At 40.9% G+C, this 19,437-nt stretch overlaps 1 protein-coding gene across 3 annotated transcripts; it reads right to left on the minus strand.

Annotated features, from left to right (window-relative positions):
• On the minus strand, positions 1-18,283 carry LOC118783196 (short transient receptor potential channel 4-like). 3 transcript variants are annotated; one of them, XM_036536941.1, is made up of 11 exons: positions 18,223-18,283; positions 15,338-16,120; positions 10,340-10,858; positions 6,360-6,696; positions 5,749-5,888; positions 4,124-4,482; positions 3,710-3,905; positions 3,349-3,543; positions 2,992-3,033; positions 2,763-2,852; positions 1-1,545 (listed from the first exon to the last, which is right to left on the minus strand). In XM_036536941.1, the coding sequence occupies exons 2-11, from the start codon at positions 15,713-15,715 to the stop codon at positions 922-924; spliced, it is 2,880 nt and encodes a 959-aa protein (XP_036392834.1). In that variant the 5' UTR covers positions 15,716-16,120; positions 18,223-18,283; the 3' UTR covers positions 1-921. The 3 variants fall into 3 exon arrangements, with proteins under 3 accessions (XP_036392834.1, XP_036392835.1, XP_036392833.1); XM_036536942.1 differs by lacking the exon at positions 18,223-18,283 and adding an exon at positions 17,758-17,888 and having other exon boundaries at positions 4,124-4,443; XM_036536940.1 differs by lacking the exon at positions 18,223-18,283 and adding an exon at positions 17,758-17,888.
• Between the last annotated feature and the right edge of the window lie 1,154 nt (positions 18,284-19,437).

The following is a 19,437-nucleotide window of genomic DNA, read 5'->3' on the forward strand; positions in this document are numbered from 1 at the left end:
CATTTCAGAATGAAGAATATAAAACGTATCAGTCAAACATAAGAATGAATGGATTTCAGTGCTGTTGAGAATTTGACGAAATTGCACACACCATTCTTCTTTTCAATTTGAACATTAGATATCTGAATACTGAGTGCAGTTTTCTGTCATCTGTGATGTTATTTTCCTGGCAGCCATGTGACCACGTGTGCAAACGCTGAATGTGTGTGTCGCTATGGGGGGTATTTCTGAAAACCCGCTTATTCCTGGAGTGCTACATTTCACCACTTCCCACATGTCTCCAGCTTATTGCGGCTGTTTAATGTATTTTGATAGTCCTGTTGTAACCAGGGAGTGCTGTATATGCTAAGGCAGGCTGCAGAGTACAGAGTACAGGGTCTGACAACTGCCATTGCCCCTACTTTGCTTTGTAAGCTGAGAGAAGTAGTAATGGTAAGATAAATAAATACTTTCACAGAATTCAAATGTCTCTCTAAAATATATAGTTTAAATCTGGACATGCCCCTGTGTCTTCTTCAGTAAAACCTGCAAATGGGGTAGAAACCAGGTAGTCACGGCAGCAGACCACTGGTTCATTCTCAATTAGCCCAGGACAGACAAGGCCCATGCAGTGGAGCATTAACAGGAACTTAGCAGAGTTTCAATATTATGTATCATGCCTTTCCCTGAGTCTATAAATACCCTCAAAAATGTCGCACCTCAAGAGGTACACACCTTTTAAGACACTCCAAATTGAAAATAAAAACCTTTCTCAACCTCCTGTGCTGACATTCATCTCTCATCTTCACTCTAACATTTTTTAAAAGCAATGACAGCAGTTGAACGAGTCTTGTATCCCATGATGCACTGCAAACAAAATATAACTCCGTGGCTCACAAATCCGATTGTCACTCTCGCAGTCCAGCAATTTTATTTGCTGAATCAGGTGAACTTTGTGTCCTCTTTGGAGGACGCATAAACATCCCCCTCAGCAGTCTGTTTAAGTGGAGATTTCTCCATCTCCTCCACCGCCTCCTCTCCCACCTCCTCTTCTACCTGAGACACCAAGGCATCCGTGGCTTCCCCGTCCTCCTTCGACGACAGTCCCACAAGTTCCTCCTTCTCCGTCTCGGCACACGTCTGATCCTCCGGGTCTGGCTCACCTGCCTCCTCTGACAGGGAGTAGATCGTGTTGGGGTTGGGCCCAGGCTTTTTACCCTTGCGTCTCTGGAACAGCCCAAAGTTGGAGATGTCCTTGGGGAACTCCCTCCTTTGCAGCTTTTCCTTTGAAGAGGCGTCTGAGATGGAGCCCACGTAGCCGTTTGCCAGCCCGTTGTAAGCTTCGGAGGTGCCTGCGGCGCAGCCCGGCTGAATTGCGGCGGTGACACTGTGCAGATTCTGCTTCTGCTGACCAGGAGTGCATTCTGGGGAATATTTGAAGGGGTGGTCTGGGTAGACGAGGCTGGAGGAGCCGGCGCTAAGTTTACACCCCGACAGAGAAGGCCTGTTGTGCTTCATCATCCCGAGAACTTCGTACCGGAAACTCGAGATGTCTTGCTTCAGCTCCTTGAAAGAATTTAATAGCACTAATTTAGGGAGAGATCAGTTTTAAAAGTGCTGTTGATAATCAGTGCTGTTTTAGGGTCAATGAGTTTTTTGTTTAATTTAATCTTAATCTTAATTTAGTCCATGTTAAGCGAAACTCACATAAACTGTCATTCTTTACACATAATTTGAAAGAATTTGAGGACAGGAAAGAGAGAGAGAGGTGTGCATAAAGAGACAAAACTTTGCCAAACAAGTTCACTAAACAATGGAAAGGACAAGGAAAATCTTCAGAGTCATTACATTGTTTCATGCTGGGAAATCTCATTTCACACCACCAGATGGCATTTTAAATTTAAAAAAAAAAAACAAAACAGGGGCACTGTCAATAGGCTTCACAAACAATGCAGTTTCATGAACCTCATTTAACACTGAAAGGGGTTTAGGAAGCTATTTAATCCGAGAGATATGCTCTCTTTAGCTTTGTTAGATGTCACAAGACCCCTTCCTGACATTTAGCTGTGTCCATATGCCATGGTGGAATGTGACATCACCTTCTGGAGTCTGTGATAAGAGAATGACTGAAGCAAGATAACCCTCCATAAGCAGAAGCTGTACACAATGTGGTTAAAAAGAGCAGTGAATGAGTGATGTTTATAACACTGGCTGCAATAGTGCTGTGACTTAAATCATTAACACTGATGCCTATCAGCCGGCTTAAATTACTTTTGGTGGTCCAGCGAGACAGAGCTGAGGTAGCTCTCCACACAGATGTCATGTGTCAAGACACCTCAGTCTGGATCACTAAGAGATTTGGTGATTCATTTTGTTTTCTGAACTCTATGCTTCTTTCAGCGTGTGATGTCCGATTAGGTATTGTGCTGTCGGTCACACATGCCTTTGGGCAAGGGCAGGGAAAGGCAAAAACACAGTAAATGCAAAGTAAATGCAGCTGTTTTGATTGGGCTGTGGCTAGGAGAGGACACTCAGGTCAGCCATCTATGTAAAAAAAACCCCAGAAGCTAAGCCTTTGCAACATGGTATCCCAAATAAAGTACAACTATTCTTTATATATCTGCTAGGCAGGCTTCAGAGAAGAAATTGAAACCCCATGAGAACCTTACATAACAGACTACAAGTGTCATTAGAATGGAATAATATGGTAGTTAGTACAGAGAGAGGATTGCCTTAGGTTTACATACTGAATGCAGGTGTGAGGTAAAATAAGGGGGAAGTACCTTGAAATTCTCCTCGGTGAGCCCCTCCTCTGTTTTGGCATCTCGGATCATTGCAGCCACATACCTTTTGACCAAATTTCTCAGCGCCTCCTGTAAATGTGGATAAAAAACACTGCACATTACAAACACTCACACGTAAGCCTTTTGAAGCAGAGGTGTTTAAGACAAGAGTAAACTTTTAATTTAGTTTTGAGTGAATATTTAATATAATAGAGAGATATAATATTACCTGATACTGGTGGTTTAGTCTCACATTTTCTGCTGCCCGTCTCTACAAGAAAAATGATAACTCACATCTTTCCTTAAACTGGCAGTGAACTACACAAATTGATTATGAAAGTTTTCCAGCTCTCTCTCCATTATGTATGACTTTGCATGTGGCTGTGGATTATTGTTATTTTGGAAAATGAAACACATTTTTTAAATGCCTGTATTATTCAGGCCATGGCATGCTATTTTATTAATCAATAGGAAAGGCAGCCAAACAGCCTCCCTGAAACTATCAAATCATAATGCAATACTATTTTTAAAGCTATAACATGTTTAGTAATAACAGTGCAGACATTTGTCCTACTTAGAATCTCACCCCTATGGTTCCAAAAGTTCCTGGTCTCGTTGATTTTGCTTGCTTGCAGAATTGTCGCTTTATCCACTTGATGAGGTACCATACAGATTTGGGGCTTGGAATTATATTAAAAGGAGAGGGCAATGTGCCTCCTTCCTCAAAATAGCTCATCCACAATTTTGTTCTTGCAAATTTCCATTCAATGTCCGCGTGATCCTGGCAAGTAAAAACAACAACAGAGCATTGTGTAACAAAAGTACGTAATCTATCTGTGAATTCTGAAAGTTCTTAATGAGCAAGATTTTTTCATTAGCTGTATCCTATAGACACATGAGAACATATAGAGACTTGGGTTGAAGAGATCTGGTAAGCAGTGACTCACAGCGATGTGCTGATAAGAGTTGTTCATCATGGCTATGAGCATGTTCAGAAGGACCACCAGGGAGATGACGTTGTAGGTCCCGAACATAGTGGCACCCACAAACTCTGTGAACTTGTGGTCAGGTTTGACATTGGTCACATAAAGGCTGATCAGTCCAAATATGGACCAGAATAAAGACTGCAGGGTCTCGAACAACCTGAGGACAGTCAGACACAAGCAAATCAACTAGGATACACCACTACAATATGCACTCAATATTATGTTCATTTTCTGATTGTAAAAAAACATCCTGGCAATAGCTTAAAGAAGAGAATGTCATGAAAATGGATTCTCAAGCCTGCTAGTACGCAACTGCTGCTATAGGATGTCTTGTGAGGGGTGAGAGGGGACATCAGGAGGGGTTTTTGGACTCACGTTGAGAAGGCATTGTTCTGCCGCTCACAGCGTATGCCCTTGCAGGCATACTCTTTGTCCTCATTTGTGTCGTAGTAGAAGTAGAGCTGGTTGAGGCCATTGGCGAAGGCCAGCAGCACCAGGCAGTAGATGAAGAGGAACTTAAGGATGTCCAGCAGCATGCGCCCCAGAGAGATCTGCAGCGGCCCCAGGTGTGAGTTGGCCGTGAACAGGGAGATGAGCCGCAGGGAGCTGAAGATGTTGGCGATGGCAAACACGGCCTCCGCAACCAGGGTCGGGTGCCACATCTCCCAGTTCTCCCTGGGTTTACAGCCACTGAACTGCAGGGGAAGGACAGGAGAGAGTGCCTGCCTTTTGTCCTGAGAGCAATACATTTAAGCGATGGCTTAGTGTTTTTTTTCTGCTGCTTCCAGCACATTTTTGACTAATTTTTGTGGCTGCCAAGCTGACGTTTGTGAAACTGAAAAAGTTACTCTCTTCTGTATACACTTGACTGTCTTCATAAAGAAAATGCAACGTTTTCACAAACAATGACACAGCCATACACCTTTACACACAGCAGATAACGTGGACCATTCAAAGTACCCTTCTTTGGATACAGGCAAAGATGAGCCTTTATCCCATATGCTTACTAACTGTCTTTTCCCATTATTTTAACTTAACAGATTGTTCCCTGTAACTTTAAACCATACCAAGTATTATACCACATCTGAATCATAACAGCAGACCCTTTTCCAGAAGTATAGATGACATTTCCAAACCTTAAAAGTTCTTTAAAGCAAAGCATCATAAAAAACCTATCCAAAGATGTAATTTATTAATCATGTATCATATGTCATGAAATGCAAAAAAAAAAAAAAAACACACTGTCTCTGGAAAATGTGCTCTACTTTCTCAACCTCTTACTCTCATCATTAAAATGAAATGGAATGTAGCAATCCCTTTGTACTCATACTTTTATCTGGAGCCATTTCTCTGGCCTATACATTTATCAAATCTCTTTTTCATAACTCTTTTGAAACAGTCTGTACAGCTTGAACTGTAGTTTCTGACTTCTGGCTCTCCACTGCTAGGCAACAATGCTTTTAATCAGACAAACTTGCAGCAAATCTGAGGTGTCATTATCAACAGAAACAACATGTTTTAGTAATGCTGGATTCCTCCCAAAGACTCACGACACTACTTTACAAAAACAACATAAATAGTTATTCCAGTTTCTGCCATAGTGAAGAACACTAGCAATGAATGCAAATATTACTAATCACTGAATACACAGTATGCTGCACACAGGTTTTGTGAGTTAATTCTCCATATCAGCTTTGAAAACTTGATTGAATGAATACTGAAAGTATGACAGCCCACTAACAGGACAAGGTCTGCACTCTGAATGATCAGCACTTTGCCATAAGTAAATGAGAATTAGATTGTAATTCTAGTTTTAATTCTGACCACCCCCCCCCCCCCCCCCCCCCCAAAAAAAAACAAAAAAAACAAAAGGTAATTGAAACTGAACACAAGAAAAGGTGCTTCTCAAGACACCTTCACCAGTGGTGTTTAGCATTCCTTCATGTTATCTTCTCAGAATGGGGGGATACGAAATGTGATATGAAAATTATCATTGTTACCTTTACATATGCAACAATCTTTAGAGAAATGGTTGCCAGGTACAGTGAGTTCATGACAAAATCCATGAGGTTCCACCAGTCGTGGATGTAGTCCTGAAATCCTCCATCCCACATCTGTTTGATCTCGGTCCATATGAAACCTGTGGGTGGAGAACACAGGCAGGGTTTGTAACATGCTTTTAGGATCTGACAGCCAAGCCGCCTTTGATCAGAGAACCAAAAGCACACATTACACTCACCTTCAGACACATGGTCACCATGTTCAGATAAGGTATGTATGGGTCACGAAAAAAGAGCTTTTTCTACAATATTGTGGATCTGCTTCAGATGCACAATACAAGACATACAGCTGACAGCTGCAAGTGGCAAAGGGGTACACAGCAGTAGATATGGTTTCTATCAGAATCACTGGCTTGGATCTCACACTTCAACCCAAGCTCACGCAACACTGAATTGTTATCATTGCAACATGTGCCTCCGTTCTGTTTTAAGCTGATTTTGCTTTGTTTGCTTATCACTAATCCAAACCAGGAGGGGATGAATTTATGTGGTGCCAAACCTCATATCTTTAAACGATGCACTGGCAGCTCAGCTCAAGAGCCTCATGTTACCTAGGACCCAGGGCAGGATCATCCACTCCACTGTGGTGGGCACCGGGCCCTGACGGGTGGGGTCAGTGGACACAATGTGCTGGGAGGCGAGGAGGAGGAGGAAGAGGAAGGTCAGGTAGGACGCTGTGTGGCAGATGAACTTGATGAAGGGCTTGCGGATGAAGAGGCCGTAGCGGCTCTTGGGGGCGATCAGGTAGCAGAGGGAGAAGAGCGGGAAGAGGAGCCCGATGAAGACGCAGGTGATGAACTTCCCCGCCCAGTGGCGCCTCCTCCAGCCAGGGAACTCATCGTACCAGCGGGATGCCAACAGCTGCTGACAGTTGGGCTGAGCCACGAACTGAGCAATGAGCGAGAGAGAGAGAGAGACAGACAGACAGAGCGGGAGGGAAAGAGGAATGTTTCTCCTACAGCACATTCCCAGAAAGCCAGTCAACAAGTAAAACTGCTTGGACGAAAAACCAATCAGATCTTTCTAATAAGCAGTCCACATTTACGAACACCAATAGCAGAAGTACAGCATATGAGTCTAATAAATGTATGTTTTAGAGTGTGCAAATATGGTTGTAGAAGTAGTGTGAAAAAATTAGTGTCAAATATGTACATTTCTGTCTATCCAGGGAAACCCATGTGACTGATACCTCATCCACGAGGGAGGCTTTTTTTCACAATTATATGATTAAAAAGTGATGAAGTCCAACAATAACAATGGAAAATAACAAGGAAAAAGTGTAACATTATCCCAGCGCTCTTCTTAGTGAAGACTGTGTACTCTCAATGACTCATTCTTCCTCATTATCCAATGATTCTAGCAAAGGGACATACACTTTGTGACCATATATGGGGCATACGCAATCTGTAGAAGAAAGCAATCTCAACATAACCAAATTATAAACTAATGCATCCTCATTACCCTTGAGATGGTTTTCAGGAGAAATTAGATCATTAACCGGTTCAAAAGGAAACAATGGCGATTTAAGTGCATCTCATTAGTCCCATATGCAGAAGTACTGCATGTTTTGCCCACAGAAAAGGGTGTGTATAACAACAGGAAGACTTGGACTTTTTGAGGATGCTATTGTGCCGTGTCATATTTTTTTACAGGAACTGATTTAAAAAATAACCTTGGCTAAATATGATATAGCTTAACTACATGCATCAACCTGCTTACATTTGATACTAATGAGAATGTGCAAAAAATGCATGCAATTCTGAATTCCCAGAATTGTACTTTCACTTACTGCCAAAAAAGCAAAGCGTGTTTAAACTGTAGTTGGTCCTGACTTTTATGGAGCTTACAAATGAGGCAATAAAGTGCTTTGCAATTACTCCTCCCTCTCTTGTGAATGTCAGTAATTAATGTCCATTATTCTTTTAGTAGTCAACCAAATTTTAGATTCTTAATGGCAGTGTCAATAGTACGTTCTGTCTGAAAATTGCAGACTGTAAGTTTAGGAGAGCAACTCACAATTCTAACCAGAAGCTCAACAATCAATTACTGTCCTTTTTACTTTTGTAACAACTCATTGCTCTTTCTTAAGATGTCTGACAGAGGAATTTTACAGTTATATGATCTTCCTCCCCTACACATTTATTATTGTTTTCATCATCATATGCTCTTCCTCATCATCATCATCATCCTCACCATCATAATTAGCAGCAACAGCATACTTGTCATGATACCGCAATATTATCAAGTGACAGTGAAAGAGAGAGAGGAGAAAGCGAGACAAAGGTTGGCCATAGTTCAAATATCATAAAAGGATAAATCAGTTTAATGAGAACTATATATATATATATATATATATATATCAGGCTATCATTGAGATAAAAGCCAGCATGAAGAGAGGTGAGGGCTTCAGAATACTAGATTTGTACTAGCATCACTTTAGACTGCATTTCCCTTAACCAGACCACAGAGGTCAAGATCAACAAAGATAAAATCCAAAGGAAGTGCTTAATAGTCTCAGACTACTCCACATGTATTTCTTAACAAAAACAAAAGCATTGGCAAGTGAGATTTTTCCCTGAACTTTGGCTGCTTCAGATAAGGCCTGGGTTTCTGACCTTTTATGGAAAAATGAGATGCCCAAGGGTGTGATTTTCCCACATTTAAAGTGGTAACACACTAAGTCGTACAGTGGTGGGAGAGTGACATGTCCAAAACAGACACTTATCCTCTCTCTGGTGATAATGGCAACATCTTAACTGTAACAATGAACAGTTTCAGTGTGTCTTGGAAAGGTTTAAGGCAGATGTAACTCAGAGCCAAAGATAGGAGATAATAGGAGATAATTGTTTAAAGAAAACATACCCTAGAGATATATATTTGAATGCTGTATTTGTGTGTTTATAATCCTTATATAATAATAAAATGTGCAATATAGCATATTACTAGCATGACACATAAAAAAAACAAAACAGAGCTGCAATATTGATGCTCTTTTCAGTCAGGCGAATGCAGCAGGCCGAGTGGGGAAAAAAAACAAGTATTTTGCTACTCCCAACAAAATTGGATGCCTAAAAATAAAAAAGGTTCTCTGCATGGGGATGGTAACACATTAACAGTATGTGAATGTAGAGAGCTGTGAAAGGTCTTGCAGTTTGTCATGAAGCAATTACAGCTTGTTAAGAATGGGGCATCATTCACGCACTGCAACTCCCATATGCACTTTAGTCACTAAACTAAAAAAATCTTTTATCTGAGACAGTAGCTGACACTGTCTCTCTAGGGTCCCTTGGGGTCCGTATTTAGATCTGCCAAATCATGCACTGGCACATTGATGGCAGGATGGTGTTGAACCAAGCTGCCATCAAACACTCACACTTCTGACACGCAGCATAAAAACCACTTGTTTGTTACATAAGTAGGAGGCAAATCTTTGATGTTTTTCAGCAGCAGTGGAACGCAGATCAAAAACGCAGCTAAACTGCATGAACGAAGGAGATCAGTGAATCACAGTTTTTGATCCACCCACTAATAGAAAATCAATTGCTTCATTGTTCACAAATTGCACCCTCAAGGGTTAAACCCCATGTTCAACAAGTAAAGAACACTCACGTTACACTTGGAATTAACAGTTATGAGTGATTTGAATTTATTCCTCCCAGAATAAAGTCAGAGTGAGTTCATCATTATCCTCTCTTGCCATCATGGGTTAATAAAGCATTGCCAGCAGAGAAGTATGCATTCGGTGTAATCTACCACCCAAAGCACCTGCGAATCCTCACTCCAATACATCCACCCGCTGTTTGGTTACCTGAGTCATCTGTGTCACGTCAGGTTCCCATGCAATTCCAGCATATTCATGACACCTAGCAATATAGCACTTTCAAAAATGCCAAGGGTTTTCTTTAAGTGATTTCTCTGAAACATGGCCAAGGCATGCGCACTGTCAGTGATGGGGGTCATTAAGTCTTGCATTGAAACACTGTCAGCCCAGAAAGCAGAAGTAATGCGAATCTGTGCACCCGGCAATAAAGAGGGTGTCACATCTCCACAGGAGGCCACATCACTTGTCTTATACCACATAAAACTAATGTTGCTTACCGCCAGTGTAGACTTTTTCCATGGCTGAGATACTACAACAATGTGTGTGTGTGTGTGTGTGTGTTTTTTTTTTTTCAGCAAATATGTTTCTAGGAAAATGAAACCATGTCATTTACATTCCATACAGGAAGCTGATGTGGTTCCATTAATAGTAGTAGTGAGTGCGTACTGTTCAGATGTTGTCACACAGATGTGGCATAGCATCACAGCACCAAACATCCGTTTGGTGTCAGGGAACTAACTAACAGTTAGTGGAATGCAATATTGTAACATCAATTGCACGGAAATCACAGGCATTTTCTGTGACAATAAATGAGCACTAATCAAGAGGAGGCCCTCAGAGCAGACTAATTCTATTTCCGGAACAGCACAATTCATCACCATTGTTCATGAGTCACCGCACCTGGGAGTTATTTGTAGGAGAGGAACTCACCTCCTTTTGGCGGTACTTAATGGCCAGCTTTAGTCTAGCTAGGTCGTTGTTGCTTTCATCTTCCAGGAGATTGATATTGTCCCGGAAGTTGAGGATCATCTCGAGCTCCCGCGAGCTGCGCGTCTGGTCCAGCAGGTCCTTGGCGAACTTCTTGCACTGGTGCGAGAGCTCCTCATACTCCGACTTGAACTCGTTCTCCACCTTGCTGAGCTCCTGCAGCTCCCAGCTGAGCTGGAAGGCGGTGAGAAAGGGGTCCTCACTGGACAGGGCGATGAGGGAGGGGCTGGCCAGCGCCCTGTAGATGTTGAGGCGCGAGCGGGAGTGGCGCAGGCTGTCCACGTCCGAGCTGGACACGCACTCCATGCAGTTGCAGCGCACCTCGTGCGGCTGAGGCATGGACACGCCCTTCTGCACCAGCAGCTTGATGATCTCATAGTTGTTGGTGTGGGCGGCCAGAATGATGGGCGTTATGTCCGGAGTGAAGTCAGAGAACTGCTTGTCCAACAGAATCGGTGGCACCTGTTAACAGAGGTGGGAGAATACAATTGTCGAAGTGGTAAGAATGGAAATATAAGAAATGATACACGTACAGTGGATCCCATGTCCCTTCCTTTGAAATTACCCTGTCTTTCCCCTTTCACCAGCAGCCCCAATAATTTCCCAATAAATCCATTTTTGAAACCAATAGCCATTGGAGTCCAAAATCAGTCCAAAATCAAGTTCAAAAGCCCCTTTATCTGGCATCAGGTGTCATGCCAGCTATATCTCTTTGGATCTCAATCCATACAGTATACAAGAATGTTCCCTTTTGACAGACCTGTGGGAATTCTGGACAGATCAAGAGACAAAGAGGGCAAATAGAGAAATCCCACAAAAAGGGCAAAGCTTGGGGGTTTTAACATTATTCTACTGACAGTGCTTCTGCTAGTACTTCAAAGATATATGTTTTTATAAAGTGTTCAGGAGTGCTCTAGGTGGTATGTATCACAAAATGCCAGATATAGGTTGCTTTTAGGTAATCTGTTTTTTTTTTCACCCATTTCATTGCATTTAGTGTGGCTGCAAGTCTCCTAGCTAATATCAGCCTTTTAAGGATATCTCTTTTTTTGAGCAATTCCATTTCTTTTTTCCCCATTTTTGTTCATTTTGTGCCTTCTTGCAACAATGCAATACACCAAAAGCTCTCTGTTTAGCCTAAAAGGCTAACGTTAGCCGGTAGACTGGAACGCAATCTAGCATTTAACCCCAAATTTCTATTCAGCGCCATCAGCTTCCCATATTGCTGTGAGCACTTTCTGTTCCTTTTTTTCCACCTCATTATGTTATTCCTCTGATTGTGGGATCTCTTTGTACTTCAGTGCCGCAATACAGAACGCCATATACCACATAAGCGCGCACAATGTTCATTACTTACTTACTGTTCTCATCTTAGGGGCAATACAGGGTCCATAATCTATTCAGAGTGTGCTAATTCCTGTCAAAGTGTGAGTCAACTCTAGAGTGCTAACCAGTAGTATAAAACAATCCATAGTGTGAATGGATTTCCTGCATGACTAATATGACTTAAATGAAAAACTCCACGCTACAGTATTTGAGTTTTATACGGCTATTGCACTGAATGGTAAAGTTAACATGATAGCATGGCCGTGGAAAGAAGACACACTGGGGCGTATTCTCCAGGCACGTAAGTAAAAAAAAAAAAGAGCAGCTACACAGCTTTGCGCGCCATGAAGGCAGTTACGCGCTTCGGGCGGAGCAGCCCCAAAATCTGGGCATTTCTTATGTAAACACCATTTACACGTATTCTGCCCTTGACTTACACGCTTTTCAGCTACGTGCTTCTGAGGCCTGTAGTAGGTCAAGCGCCACTACATGGCAAAACACCATATTGCCTTTTAAGTCGGCGGTATACCTACTTTTAACATTATTATACATATACAAATAAAGTTCAAAATTTACGATATTTGTGTGTCATTGTTTTTAAACTACAATAACATTTCTTGTAACCCTATATTACATTGTTAAACAGCTAAAAAAAAAAAGTTTTACATTACATGGTGTTGTGAACAAGCCTGGTAAATAATTAGTTCAATTAGAATAAAACAGAAATATCAATTAAGATGAGTATAAATAGCAGAGCGTTACCCATTCATTAATCAATTTAGCCAACAGAGAGTACTTTGGAAGAGTCATGATGAGTGATTAGTAATGAATTTTTAATAATAGCTTTTCCTCAATAGTGTGTTTTTATTAACCCTTTTGTATATATGGTCACACCGGTGTGATTAACAATTTAGCACATATGCTAAAACCGGTGCAATTAGAAAACTAGAGTGGAAAAATTCTAGCTAATTTTAGCTTTGATGAAACAGCGATTTAACATTAAAAAATATAGCAAATGCTAACTGAAAACTATAGCTTAATAAAGCTAATGAAAACATAAGGAACCATGTAATGTAACATGCGCGCTACATAGCATAAAAAATAAGCTACGTTTATTCAATTGCATGGTAAAAATCACATCAACATTCTAAAATGACAGAGACTTTAAAAAATAAAATTCTGAAAAAATATCTGGTCTACTGTTGATTGAAAATGGCATCACTTTTGAAAATCCTGAGTGGCTGTAGCTCTGAAGTGTTTTGATACCATCTTGATGATGGAAATGGATGCTTGATTTGTAGTGTATAGTTGTTAAAATAATAGATAAAGAACCAACTATACAGCAATACTTGTACAGTTATTCCCATTTAAGCTAATGATACGCCTTCATCTCAGTTCCAGGGAGGAAGCAGAAAGGTGATTAACTGCATCCTTTCATCTTTTTTTTTCCAGAGATGATCTGGAACCTTCCTAGATTAAGCTGGCTGACAAACCCTGATGAATCCCTGCTTGCTAAGGCCATGGCTTGGGAGAGATAATGGGGCGTTGTCAAAGGGGCATGGCCAAGCCCCATGTTGTGCAGAGAGAATATTCATAAGATGTCATTCCCTTGTAAAGCTGTTCGGCAAACTTGTATTCATGAGTATTCATGTTGACAGAGAAGATTCCAGAGATTAGTTATTAGGAATGTGACGTGACCGGTTTTGCATGTATGACTTGGATATCTGAACAATAATACTAATGAAACGCCACTCATTCCCTATAGCATAAAGGGGAAGACACTCCTAAAAGCACCATTAACCATCCATTATGTCTGTTCAATTGGTGAAATGGCCATCTTGCTTGCACATCCCTCTGTTTGTGTGCTGTTATCTTAGCCTTGTATTGAAAAGACTGTATAATGGTCTGTATAAAGGAGACCAACAGCAGTGTAAATCATCAAATGACAATTGACACAAAAGTGCTCTCCCACACAAAATACAATACAGAGTGGATTTGACATGATGAACCAAACAACAATTTCACAGTAGCAAACAGGGTAAGGGTGAAACAGCACATCAGAGGATTCATTTATAACATCAGAAATGCATTCTGTATCCCTCTTTTTTTTTGGAAGGGATGCATGGGGGTGGAGCAAAAAACTCTTACACATCTCTTGGATACAAATCTCTTACAAAATACTCACTTGACCTCATATTTGTGGTCCACTGCATGAGAAATCATAGTTCACAATTAGAAACAAGCTTCTAAGCATATTCCCTGGTTCAAGTGTGAACTAAAGACATGTAAATGTGATCATTTGCATTTCACACAAGCTTCAGTTTGATTATAAATAGCCAAAACACCTGAGGGCTAAAATATACTGTGATGAAGGATAAGACCTCAGCTTTGCTGTGATTTGTATCCTCGGTGGTTTAGCTGTAATTCTCAGACCAAAAAAAAAAAAAAACACAGCCTGCTCATTTTTATGTCCGGCTCAACAGCAATCCTGGGTTTCCCTCGCAAACCAAAAGCATACCACTAGGCTAAGAAAAGCTCCTGCTGTCACCAAGCTCCATATTTCTCAGAGAAGAGAAATCTATTTTTTAGTGTCAGAATTTTCCACATCATTGTTTTGCAATTTAAAACTGTCACAAAGCCCACCATTAATAATGCCATGCAGTAAAAAGAGCAGAATTACCTTATGTGTGGAATTTTACTGTCTCAGATTTTGCTTGTCATAGAATGCATTTAACTGACAGTACACCTGAGACATTGCCTCTCAATCAAACAGATGCCAGATCAGAAACAGGCAACATTACTTAAATTCTAAAGAAAATAATGTTAATAATCTCATGATTTCATCCATAGTAAAGCTTAGCTAAGTCATTTTCCTTTTGTATTGGTTTTTTAATATGAGAATATACCATTTGATAACAGTGAAACCTACAGATGGTAATGTTAGTGAGCCTTGAGAATTTCAGAGTTCAGAGTTGAAGCAAAATCTTCAGCTATTAAAAGCTTTGACGAATGGCTTCAGTTTCATTGTTATTTTAGTATACCAACCATTGCTGAAGACAGAACTGAGTAACTCGTTCAGTACTCGGTCCAGTAATTCTGGAGTGCCAGAAATGCTTTTGGTTTTTGTTCCATCTCAACACTTATATTACATATTAATTAGGTTCATCAGTTGCTATGTTGAAGTAATAATGATCATTACATAACTCAAAGCACTAATTATATTACTGTTTAGGAAGACCTAAAATATCCCTCTGCACTGTTGCACTTCACAAACAGGGTTGCCCTCTCCTGTTTTAAATGACAAGCACTGACATACGTTCACTCTGAAGTCAAGTCAGAGAAAGCATTGGCCAGACAGCTGGGTAAAACATTCATTACCATACATTATTGTCATTTAGCACATGTTCTTATCCAGAATGGCTAACATAGGTTACAATATGTACATGTTATCCATTTATACATCTTGCTATTTACAGGGGCAATTGTGGGTTGAGTACCTTGCCCAATGGTACAGCTGCAGTTCCCTCACAGGAATTGAACCAGCAACCTTTTGGTTACAAGCCCTGGCCCATACCACTATGCTACACTGCAGCCTCATTCAGATAGCTGACCTACCTGCTTCTCCCCGCTGGGCTTCTTGTGATTGAGCAGTAGCTCCACTGCCCCCACCACCTCCTTGCGGATGGCATGGAGCAGCGCGTCCCCCACGTACACATTAAAGGTGAGGAGCAGCTCGATGATCTCCAGGTTCTCGTTCTCGATGGCGATGAGCAAAGCCGTGCGCCCCAGGGGGTCGATGCAGTTGATGTTGATCTTGAAGTAGATCTCCGCCTCTTCAAGGGCCTGCTTGACACTGGCATAGTCGCCCTTCTCCACGGCGTTCAGGTAGGCCTTCTCCTGGGTGGATAGCTCCGACTCGGCCCGCACGATACGCAGTGGGATCCGGTCCCTGTATGAAGAGTTGTCCGTTCTGCGGTAGTACAGCTGTGACATCGCTGCTAGGCCATCTCACACAGCTCAGAGAGGGAAGAAGACTGTGGTTTGGGGAAGTCGTGATGAATCAGAAAAAAAAGCAGGACTTCCCAGGACATCCAGCCAAGTGGACAATCTGTCTTGTTCCTTCTGGTGTGCTACAGTGTAAACAGCAATGATGAATTTCAATCTAACTCTCTGATGACTTTATCCTCAAGTTATGCAGTGGTGTAGTGATGGTAGCGCTGGGAAAAAAAAAAAACAAAACAAAATGGGACCAGTTCGGCACTCAAGTTCTCATAGGTCCGTGGGTTAGGCCTCATAAATGTGTTTATCGTTTGATCAGATAATTGGATGAAACAGCATGAGCAACACTTCCGAAGAACTCCAAACCGCTTGTCAGCAACATCCAGGAGGTACACAATTCTAGAATGTAAAGCAAAAAAAGAAGGGCTCTAAGGGTGGGAATTCATTTTCACATGAATCTAATGATATGTTATGACCATCCACATTGATGAACACCACAAACCTTTAAATGCCAATCATACATTACACACATAATCCAGATAATGACTTACACTGGTAAACAACGCTATACCACTCAGAGACTCCATTAAACTATGTTTAATTTGCAGAAAAACATAAATATTTGTTACCCCCATGACTTTAACAAGCAGGTATAGGTCAGCTAAAGTACGACCATGGGACTTGTGCTCAATATGTGGCAATGCGCATAACACCCTCTACTATATGAATTAATAAGCAACCGGGCTACCTTAAGGGATCTAAAATAACAGACTGAGAAGTCTTGTACAAGCCCACATTCACCATAATACAGTACAATGTGAAAAACATAGTTCCAGTGGAGTAGGCGCAAATAACAGCATCGCAAATTTAACTTCAATGCACCAGATTGCTATTCACAAAGACTGATGAGGCTGTTTTTTGGGCCGCATCATCTTTACCTTATGAACAGAGATCTGATTAATTCCTGGCTTCTGCCTGGTTTTATTTGGTGTGTGCAAATTTAATAAAATCTACCAGAGCTCTTTTAGGTGCCAAAACATCCAGAAGGTTTCTCTGAAGAGTTGGGTTAGCCAGTACAGTCCATGCACCAAATAAGGTCGGCATGTAATAACTGAATTGAATAAAATATCAAGCAGTTGACACTACCAAAGTCTCTGTACAAGAATAAAAATAACTTGATAGAAATGTGATAGAAAGTGATAGAAATGCGACCGCTCGTTATACTGAGAGAGCAGTTTCCTAGGAACTGAAACGCTGTTAAGATTTCCTCCGCTGCATCAACATTAATGACAATAAACGCATCCAAGCTTTTATAATGCCAAAATATAAATAAATCATGGTAGAACTAAGTTACCTTCATCTTTACCTTGTCTTATAAATCGCGTATCTGCGTATTTACTACTCTGCATGTTTGGTACAGGGATTTAATCTATGTGCATGTATCCTGCAGAAAATAATGTGTTAATGTCTCGCATTTCTTAAAGTTATAAAGTAGTCCGGCTGGTGGTTGACATTATATAATCGTAGAATTAGGAATGTGGGGTTTCGCGCTATAGTCGCTCAAAAGATAATTCCGAAATTAACTAATACTGACCCATATAATTACATGTTGTCGGTTAAAATATTGCCATCCACAAATCGTCACTGGTATGACAACCGATAATACGATCCATTCTTGGTTACCAAACCATTTCAGATCTTGGTGCAGTAGATACTGGAATCCAATTCTGGGCTGTCTTGCCTCTAGCAGAATCGCCTGCTCGTCTAAGGCTTCAACACTTTTGGAACATTTTGGACAACCCAGTGCGCAGTTACTGTACAATGACAATTCCATGCAATATCCTTACACACGATATTACGGCAATTATCACAAGCAGAGTTAGCCAATACAGAATAGTGATACTGACCATATGATCCGTGAATCCAAGAAAAAAATGTTTGAAACAAATGATTTCATTAAAACAAGCATGAAACTGAATTAATATTTATTTATATCATATTTGCATGGGTTACGCGTATCTCCGGAATTGACTTACCTGTGGTTTCTAGTCTTCTGCCTATAACCACATGCATGAAATCACGTATTTCTCATTTATCTCGTCACAGAAAGCTCCGGTTCTGAAAAAGTAGCTCCTGCAAGAACCGAAGTAAAATTAGGGACACAATGCGCAAGGAGCCCGAGTTCTATCGCAGAGACCACGCGGACATTATTATGGGAAATGGTTTAGATAATCGTTTAACCGTTCTTTTCCTGAAGCGTTTCCTCTCTTGTTGTGCAACAGATGACAGTCTCATTAAGATTCTTTTATTTTCCTGTCGTTCGTTCCCATGGTTTATTAAAATATTCCATTTGCATGGGTCAAACACATTCTATAGCTTGGTTATTGTAATTAAAGCAAAGCAAAACACTATCAACTTCTTCTTTTTCGCTTTTCTCTCTTTTTTTTAACCCATGTCTAGGAAGGAGAACATTTAAGCAGGCTTGGTAGGAGGAAACGTACATCGAATGGTCATTGGAATAATTCCTGCCCGGTGTAGTGATCCTCAGTCGTTCTTTCCCGCATCTACATTTCTCTTCCTTTCCGTAATTGCTTACCCTTACTGTTGCAACAGAGACGACACAGACTGCAGAGGGGAGATGCGGTCACCAAATTTTAAGTGTCAATTCTGGCGCAGCAGGGAGCAGTGTTTTTTATATATATTTTTTCTTTAACGACATATTCCATTACAATTTCCTCTAAGCAATGCGTTGCTAGAAATAAATAAACTTTGGGACCAACTCTGTGTACGCTTCAGTTCTGTCATGAAAAACTGTTTTATTACAAAGTTGATTGTGTGAAAGTGAGCTTCCACCGGTCACTACAAATGAGAAAGGGGTATCATTGCCGATGTCTGAACATGAAATAATACACACAGCTGTGCCAAAGTCGAGTTACACTACGTAGGTATACATATGGATAATATCAGTGTAGAATTTTGTCATGGCATTAAGAAGGAAAAAATGTTGAATGAAATTGCATGCGTCACTGGATATTCAAGGGTTGGTGAATCGAAGCCTAATCAAAAAGTATAGAGAAACCTCATCTGACAAACCCAGGACTCCGAGACCTAGACAGTGGTTTAAGAAGGATGAGCAATACCGAATAACATCCTGACGGAGGTGGAAGAAGGCAAGCACTGAAGTGACAGCAAAACTGGCTGATTTCTGAGGTGCCATTTTCCAGCAATGAACAATACAGACATTGAGATCAACACCTAAAAGTTGTGTTGCAGTATGACAACCTCTCTTAAGAAGGGACACCATAAGTAAAAGTTAAAGCGTACAGTTCTTGTTTTATTTTGCACAGTAGAGTAGGCATACATAATTCATATTTATATTAAACGTGATTACACATGTTGAATGCTTATTTTATTATTTACGTATATTTCAAAACATTTTAAAGGGAAGTTGCTTATAAATATTTAATAGGGAGGTTCTTGAATGGCTCAGTTGTCAGGGCATTTGTCTTGAGTGCAGGCTGAGCCTTTTGGTCTAAATTCAGTCCCAACCATGTCATCAGTTTATATTGACCAGGAGCAACAAACTTGCCCCAATCTTCTTGGATAGGGGTGGGTACGTCAGCCAGACTTCCCTTGTAGCACCACTCTTGAAGCCCTGCAGCTTGTATGGGTGCCTATGATAGAAAGGTGCTGAGATGAGCCAAAAGTGAATCTGA

The sequence above is a fragment of the Megalops cyprinoides genome, chromosome 9 (genome assembly GCF_013368585.1).
Source record: "Megalops cyprinoides isolate fMegCyp1 chromosome 9, fMegCyp1.pri, whole genome shotgun sequence".
In the NCBI taxonomy this organism is placed as follows: domain Eukaryota; kingdom Metazoa; phylum Chordata; class Actinopteri; order Elopiformes; family Megalopidae; genus Megalops; species Megalops cyprinoides.